The sequence below is a fragment of the Rhinolophus sinicus genome, linkage group LG11, assembly GCF_036562045.2.
Source record: "Rhinolophus sinicus isolate RSC01 linkage group LG11, ASM3656204v1, whole genome shotgun sequence".
In the NCBI taxonomy this organism is placed as follows: Eukaryota; Metazoa; Chordata; class Mammalia; order Chiroptera; family Rhinolophidae; genus Rhinolophus; species Rhinolophus sinicus.
In genome coordinates this window covers 25,620,184-25,628,462 of record NC_133760.1, presented here as the reverse complement: position 1 = coordinate 25,628,462, position 8,279 = coordinate 25,620,184, and the positions used below count along the sequence as shown (strand labels likewise).

General features: G+C 46.4%; 1 protein-coding gene across 4 annotated transcripts in view; it reads left to right on the top strand.

The window, feature by feature from the left end:
• Positions 1-616: 616 nt before the first annotated feature.
• Positions 617-8,279, top strand: part of WWOX (WW domain containing oxidoreductase) — a 913,630-nt gene continuing 905,967 nt past the window's right edge. Inside the window, exons 1-3 of one of the 4 annotated variants that reach the window (XM_074314542.1) lie at positions 617-1,023; positions 6,909-6,973; positions 7,842-7,899. In XM_074314542.1, the coding sequence (XP_074170643.1) occupies positions 917-1,023; positions 6,909-6,973; positions 7,842-7,899 (230 nt within the window). In that variant the 5' untranslated portion in view covers positions 617-916. The remainder of the gene's footprint in view (positions 1,024-6,908; positions 6,974-7,841; positions 7,900-8,279) is intronic. The other 3 variants (XM_074314543.1, XM_074314544.1, XM_019710992.2) reach the window with 3 other exon arrangements.

Genomic DNA, 8,279 nt, shown 5'->3' with positions numbered 1-8,279 from the left:
AACCTAAGGAATCACATTCGTTCATTCATTCATTCATTCATTCACTTACTTCATTTAGTTAATTTGTAGGTGTTGGTATTTTAATAAGCACTAGCAATAGAAAGAAGCATTAAGATGTGGTGCTCTGTCAGTTTAGTCAGGTGTATGTCGATAAATAAATGTTAAATGTTAGCCCTTTATTATCAACAAAGCCATGTTGTGGCTGGAAGAGATTTCTGCAGGACTGGGTAATCAGGTGAGGTTTGCATTTTTAATCTCCAAGGTTTATAACGCTGTGTTTGCATGCATAACAAAGTTTGTGATTCTGCCTGGGTGATGGAAAACTCTTCAAGGTTTCTTAGCAGGAACGTTCACACTTCACAATGACCTAAAATAAGGAGAGGCTAGAGCTCAGAAAACCAGCATCCGCATCCTTCCTGTCTACTCCACGGTCTAATCCGGTTGGGCCTGGACTACATTTCCCAGGATTCCCACTTGCAAGAGCTCCTGCAGGATTGGTCAAACTAACGAGGACGTGATTACAGGTCGCCCAGCAACGGGAGGAATCCTGGCCTGTGACTGGAAGCCCACGCCCCTTCCCTGAGGCCAGGAGGATGACGAAGCTCAGCTCCATCTCCATAGCCACATAGTGTTCACCGGGTTTTGCTTCCAGCCGAGCGGCAGTGCAACCTCCTCTGCGCTTTCTCCGCCGTTCTTCTTAGGCTCCGCCCCTTTTACGCTAGCAGCTGCATAAACTCCGGAAACTGGATTTTATCTACCGAGTCAATGGAGCAACTCTGGGCGGCGCAGTGCGCAGGCGCGAGCGTTTGGGTTCCGACGCGCGCGGCGCTTGGTTGAAGCAGGAGTGAGTTTCCTGAGCGTGGAGACTGGGCAGCTGGCCGCCGAGCGACTGTGATCGAGCGCCTCCTCTGCAGCCATGGCAGCCCTGCGCTACGCGGGCCTGGACGACACGGACAGCGAGGACGAGCTGCCCCTGGGCTGGGAGCAGAGAACCACCAAGGACGGCTGGGTTTACTATGCCAAGTAAGGGGGCTGCGGTGGGGCCGCCGGGCCTGGGAAACACCTGGAGTGGGACGCACCTGGAATCTGGCGGCCGGACGTGTTCGGGACACTGCGCTGCCCTGAACGCCACCTGTGTAGGGCACGGCGCGTGCCTGCTCTCCAGCTTGGCGAGGACAGGCAAAGTGGCAGTGATATAGAGAGCTTCAGATGGATGGTTTGCAGGGTCCTGAGGAGAGGGGCCGGTCCACTCTCTGGTCCCTGGGTCAAGCCGGGGTCACCTGGCAGGGCCCAGGCGCGCCCTCTGCTGCGCAGGAGGCGGCGCTGCAAGGTGCAATGATGGCAAAGGGGCCTTATCCCCTCCCCTAAAAAATCGGGTGGGGGCGCGAAATGCTCATACCCAGCCCCCTCCTCAAAGGTCTGGGGTGGGGATCTGGGTGTATGTGTTTTTAACAAATGTCCTAATATGTATACGTGTATACGTATATGTGTGTACATATACTTGAGCTAATACAGCTTCATTATAGTTTCCCTGGGGAAGTTTGGAAACACTAGCAGACCCTTTCTCCCATCACTTACTGTGTGACCTTGGGCAGTTAAAAGAACTCTCAGTCAATTTTCTCATCTGTAAAATGGGTCGATAAGAGAGTTTTAGTTCAGGCAGTGTACATAAAACACTTAACACAAGTTTAGTAAGTACTCAGCTTAAGAACTGTTAGCGTTTCCAGCTGTCCCTGCAGCTGTGACAGCACCGCCTTAGGCTTGATATTAGAATTACCTGGGACTGTCATAAATACAGATTTCATGTCTGCACAGAGACCCTCACATAGCCGACACCTAACGTGGGGAATCTATTTTTTAAATTTGCCAGGTGAGGCAGGTTATCCCTTGGCTTTGAGAAATATGGATGTAAACCAGTGAGTTTCAACATCTGGAAAACTTAAAAAATATCTTTCCTTTGTTCCACTTCCAGAGATTCTCATTTAATTGGTTTGTCCCCTCTTACAACATCTGGGAAGATGTTGTAAATCTTCCCAGGTGTTTGTAGTCTACCCAAGGTTGTGAACCACTGCTGTCTTTGATGGCTTGGTAGACAGAGAAACAGCAAAATGAGACCTTGCTGAGTTCATTCATTCAAGACACACGGGAGTCTTATCATATGCCAGGCTCTTTGCTGGGCGCTGGTTGTACTGAGATAAATAAGACCCACTTGTCACCCTAAATGAGTGACATGCAGTGAGGTAGTCCCAGTGCAGTGTGTGTAGTGAGCAGCAATTGCTCTTCTCTAGCAGCCGGCATGTTTGGGTAGGTGGGCATCTCAGGTAAGATGACCTAAGCTGTGCCTTAGAGCAGAAGTAGAAGTAGGTGGTCAAGGGGGCAGGAGGGCAGCTCGGATAGAGGACACAAAATAGAGCCCCCCGCATGGCCTGTGTGGAGGTGTGGAGATGAGAAGATTGAGGCAGGGGAGGAAGGACCCAGTTTTGTACCTAGTGGAGGAGTTGGGGCTCTGTCCTCACGACGCAGGGGTCCACTGAAGGATTGGCGCCAGAGAGTAATATTGGGTTTGTGACTTTTAGAAAGACGTTTCTGCTCTGGAGAATTGAAGGGACAGTTCTAGCAGTAGGGAGCCATTGGACTGTCGCAGGGCTCCAGGCAGCTCCTGAATGGGCGTTTGTTATTCCCTCTGTCTTTGTGTGGAGGGCCCTTTCATCCCTTAGAGCTGGGCTTAAATGCACTGCCCAAGAGGCCTTCCCCTTGTTTGCCAGCCCTGCGCCCTCCTCCCAGCACCTTGTTACCTGCCTCGTAGTACTCAGCCTCATCTGTAGTTATCTTAGCCGTACTCTGATCGCTCTGTCTCCCTCCCTGGGTTGTAAACTTCATCAGGGCAGCGGCCTTTTCTTGTTCACCTCTGTATCCTCAGTGCTTAGCACCGTAAAATAAATCCACGCCAAATGAGTAAATTAATTTATCTAGCCAAAGTTCACTGCAGGCCTCTGTGGGCAGGTGGCTTCCTGGGCGCTGGGAATGCAAAGCAGTGCACGGCCTGCTTCCTGCTTTTGGAGCCCACATCCTCCTCCTGCTCACTTACCCCAGAAGCTTCATGGCTTCCCTTCAGGTTTACCTGGAGCCTGGTGTTAGGTGTGGAGGCGCCCTGCCTTTTCCCTGTGGCTTGCCATATGTTGGCGGGCCTTTTCCACCTGCTTCCTTGCTACGTGGCGTTTGTTGTATAGGCTTGGGGCTCTCCTTTCACGAAATAAGATCTGCGCACTCCAGCCAGTTCCTCTGAGAACTTGTGGGGAGCCGATGGCCAGGGGATGCAGTGCACATATGTGTTGTCTGAAAAGCCACGTTCCCCCCCTCAGGCCTCCACCACTGTTTTAGGTCTCAAACTGGCCTCTCTGGCCCCATTGTTTATACTGACTATGGTAACAAGGCCTGGTTGGCTCCCAGAGCTCCTGACCATCTCTCCAGATCTTCTTTCCAGCCCCACTGGCCCTCTATTGTTTGGTGCTGAGGGCTGAAGGACACCTCTGACTGACCCTAACCCTGGATTCCCAGCAGTCTCCTTGATCTCTCCTGACCTACAAATATCATGGCCTTTCTTTTCCCTCCTAACTCTAGAAGGTCACTTATCCTTCTCTTTGGGTTTGGGAACCTTCACGAATGGGGGATCAGAAGACTCCCCTTTGAGTAGTTCCTGTTTCCAAATAGTTTTCCTTCCATTGCAGCAGGGCCCTGCCCAAGGACAGAGGCTGTAGCCCCAGTGAGATGTCTGGGGTCTTGTGGAGCCCCCTTACCGCCTCCCCCTCTCCTGTTGTGTGGGTTCTGTGTTCCCTTGTGCTTCCCCACATGCCCCATGGTGCACCCATAGACCTCAAGCACACACATCATACGGCTTCAGGGCCACCAGGCTGGGCTCCCAGGAAAGGGGGTGTTCCTGCCACTAAGGGCAGACCTGTCACCAGAGAGAGCTGGAGGGCCTTTATCACCCCCTGGCACAGTCCAGAGCAGCCCCTCTGCCTAAACCAGGGGACGGGGACAGAAGGATGAGGTCTCAGTGATGGGAGCTGTAGTTGCAGTCACTTGGGCTTCCCTGGGTCTGCCATCGCATCCCCCTTTTCTTCTGAAGCCCAGGCCTCTTGGCAGCGAGAGGGCCAGCTGGCCTTGCCCTATGGAGGGATGGTTCCCTTGTCCACAGGGCTGGTTCTCCTCACGGGCAGCTCTGGGTCGCCCAGTTAATTTACAGAAACTGTGTTTAAAAAAAAACAAAAGGACTTAGAAGAACATACTTGAAAATGATATCCATGTAATGTGGTATGAATTTAATATTGACCCTTTTGGTTTAAATTAAGGTCACTGTTAATTATCTTTTTAAATGACAAAAAGCTTATTGAAAGAAAATAAAATAAAAGAAGGCTTCTATTTAAGGGAAAATAAGATAACACTTTGGAGACGTGTCATAATTTTCTGTTCATCAAAAAGTCATTTTAGGTTACAATTAGAAAGAACACCTTTTAATTAATTTTTGTATGTAAGTATTAATTTAAAATAATACTTCTATGTGAAAGCCATGGCTCTTAGTTTTTCACACATTAACTCCTCTTTAACCTGAAGAAGGAGGTGCTATTATTATCCCCATTTTATTGATAGGGAAGCTGAGGCACAGGGAGGTTAAACAACTTCTCCAAGGGCACCTTGCTAGCGAGTGGGTGAGCCAGAAAACATGAGCATCAGGCTCTAGAATCCTCGCTTCACTCCTCAGTTAGGCCCACGACCCTTTCACAGGATCACTGTGCCCTGCAGCGGACAGTTGACACTTTTCCATTGACACAACTACAGGGAGTGGCATATTGGCATCTAGTGGGTGGAGACCAGGGACGCTGTTAATCATCCTACAATGCATGGGACAGACCCCATAGCAAAGAACCATTGCGCCCCAAGTGGCAGGCATGTGCGTAAGAAACCCTGGCTCAGGCATTTTCTGTCAAAGAACACAATGTGATGATGTTTATTTATTTATTTTTGTATTGTTTTTTCAGGATGGGAAAAACCAATGTTCTGAGTGAATTTTCCAGCTCCTTTGGAAAGCATTTATTCATTCCACATGCTTACATTTGGGCGCCTACTGTCGGCCAGGCGTGGGGCTGGGGGTCTGAGGGTTTCATCTGGAGGCAGGACTGGGACTTCTATTAGTCACCAGCACACCTGCTGTGGAGTGTCAGCATTCCTCTCTTGGGGTTACTTTGTGGATTCTAAAGGGCAGGTTTTTTTGGAGCTGGGTTCCAAGCTCGTTTGATTGCGTGCTTGTGGGGTGAAAACTACTTTTAATGTCAGGCAAAGGCAGATGTGATGACACCTGTAAATTTGCCTGCAGAAGCATGAGGCCTGGCAAAGCAAAGAGCAGGAAAGTTTTATGTTGTTGCCAGTGTTTGGTGGGTGTGATTGCTGTTCCTGTCAGTTTGCAGGAAGCAGGAGTCGTGTCAATCACGGGTAGGTTATCCTTACTAGGGAGTCAGGGCTTCCCGTTTTGCAGGTAGGATTTCATGGTGGTGCCGTACAAGTAGGAGTTGGTCCTTGCTACTGATACCCTATGCTTGTACAATAATTTCATCATTCACCCATCACTGTCACAGGTATGGTGTCTCTTACCTTTCCAGCAGCAACTTGGGGTGGGTGTGTGGCCAGGGACTGAATACGGGCAGTGTGGGAGCTCAGGTCTTCTGTCTTCTGAGTCCAGTGCCCGCCCACTCCATCCTGGCACCGGCCACTGAGAGTTTACAAAAACAGAACAAAACCCAGCAGTTCCTGAAAAGACCTGGCTTGTAACTCGTAAAATTTTACAGCAAATTCATGCTCTCTATATTTATTCTCTTTAAAATAATTGATAGGGAAGGAATATTCAAATGTTATCATCTAGATGTTAGTGATTAAATAATATTTTCTACTCTGGCATGGGTATGTGACGTTTTAAGAAATCCATCCTCTCCTTTGAATGCCTCTTGCAACATCCAGCTGTTTCCCTGATGAAGTAATTTTATGTTTTCTTTGATACTTTAATCACCTGTTGCCAGGTGTCTCTAGTCTGTTATTGGCTCACAGTTTTAATGATAACTTTGTGTGCTGCTTCTGAGATGAAATGCTAAGTTTGACACAGAAATCAGACCAGTTTGTATATTCGATTTGTTCAGAATCATAGCTAACGTTGTTGAGGGCTTCTTGTATGCTGTGTTCAACCTTTTCTATACAGTATCCTCATGGTATTCCCCTGAGGTCAGTACTAGGATTATTTCCATTTCATAGATGAGGAAGTTGAGGCCCCAAAGTTGAGTAACTTGACCAAAGGCATACGGCTAGGTGACCTATGGAGCCGTCTTCCTGCATTCTTAGTTAGAAGCAATTAGGGTACAGTAGTTCAAAAACACCTTAAAGTTATATCTGTGGAAAGAATAAACATTAAAAAAGATTACTGTTAAATAATACGTAAATGTTAGCATTATGAATTAGACTGAAGTTTGTCAATCTATTCTGGAATAAAATGAAAACAAAAATAAAACACCTCTCTAGATACTTGGAGTGATTCAACGATCTTCCTAAAGTTGACCTCCTCTGAGGTTTTGGTCCTCTTCCCCCTCCCTCCTCCCCTTTCACAGCCAGCTTGTAAAGGCAGGCTTTCAGCACGTTTCCACAGGTTGCCGCTGCTTCCAACGTAGGGAATGTGACTGGATGCAAACAGTGACATTTATGCCCTACTTCTTTCCGAATGTCTGCCTTTACTACTTGAGAGATAGTATTATTTGGGAGAGAAAAAAATGTTTAATACAATGGCTTAATTGCTTTAGAAGTGTGACTTATTTATTTATTTATTTATTTATTTATTTTTGTGGATTTTTTTTTTTTTTTTTTAATAGTCACACTGAGGAGAAGACTCAATGGGAACATCCGAAAACTGGAAAAAGAAAACGAATAGCAGGAGGTTTGTATTTTGTTGTCATAAAGCAAAGAACCTTCTATTTAAAGTATTAGGAAAAATAAAAAAGGCGTGAAGGTGGTAGTGTCATTCTGGGAAGGCTCCCTAATAGGGGACCATCAAGGAACAGGCCTCTCACTCTGCATCGCTCATGGGATTTAGCAGGAGGTGATGTGATCTTGGGGTAGAGTGATGAGGATGATTTGTTTCTGGTCTTAAATCTAACAAAGCGTTAAAATAATAGGGGCCTTTGACTCACAGTTTATTAGATTTTCCTATAGTTGCGCTGTTGGTAAACTTGTTCTTGGTTCTGTCATGGAATTAAATATATCAGTGTTTGATGGAATTCCATCAAACATGGCCATGACTTACGGGTCCTTTTGAGCAAGTGTGTGACTGACAGAATAGAAGTATAAGGAGGTCCTTGATGGTTAGGGGAAGAGACAATATAGCATATGTACCCATGACAAAAAATGAAACAGCTCTGTAATACCATACAAGAGGCATCACAAGTCAGCGTCCAGATGGTGTTGGTAAAGTTACTTTCTGTGAGTTCATTCAAGGGAGATTTCACGTTGATTGGAGGAACCAGTAGGGTTTTCATCAAAAGCAAGAGTGGAGTGGAGTGTTGAAGAATGATCAAGAATGAAGTGGAGTTTTATTTCTGAGCAAGAGGAAGAAATGTGGAGTCCAGTCGGGGTGATGGGCTTTCTGCAACTCCCACGTGACCGAGAGTGGCAAAGTGACAGCTGTTGGTCTGGTGGGATCGGCTTAGGGGGCCGGGGCTGGAAGGGCATGGAGCCTGCTTCTGACCTGGGCTTCAATTCCCCCACCTCTGCCATATGTAGACCTGTCAATCTTTCCTGTGTTTCAGATCTGCCATATGGATGGGAGCAAGAAACTGATGAGAACGGACAAGTGTATTTTGTTGAGTAAGTGTCTACCTAGAAACTACTCTCAGCGATTTTGTTTTTTAATAATTTTTATTATAAGAATAATATACACTGACTGTGGGAAAATGACATAGTATATAACTGTAATCTTAGCAGGAGTAACTGTTATACTTTTAATGATTTTTGCTTTTATTCTTCCCATCGGTTTTATATACACACACTTTCTTTAAAAAAAAAAAGACAGATGGGAATGTACTGTGTGAACTGTTTAGTAGCCTGTGTTTTCCACATAATGTCTTTCTGAGCATTTTCTCATATATGTTTTTTCAAGAAAAAGATGTTTAATGGCTATAGAAATTATTTTGTACGGATATACTGTAATTTATCAAATTACTTGTTGGGCATCGATGTTGTTAAAG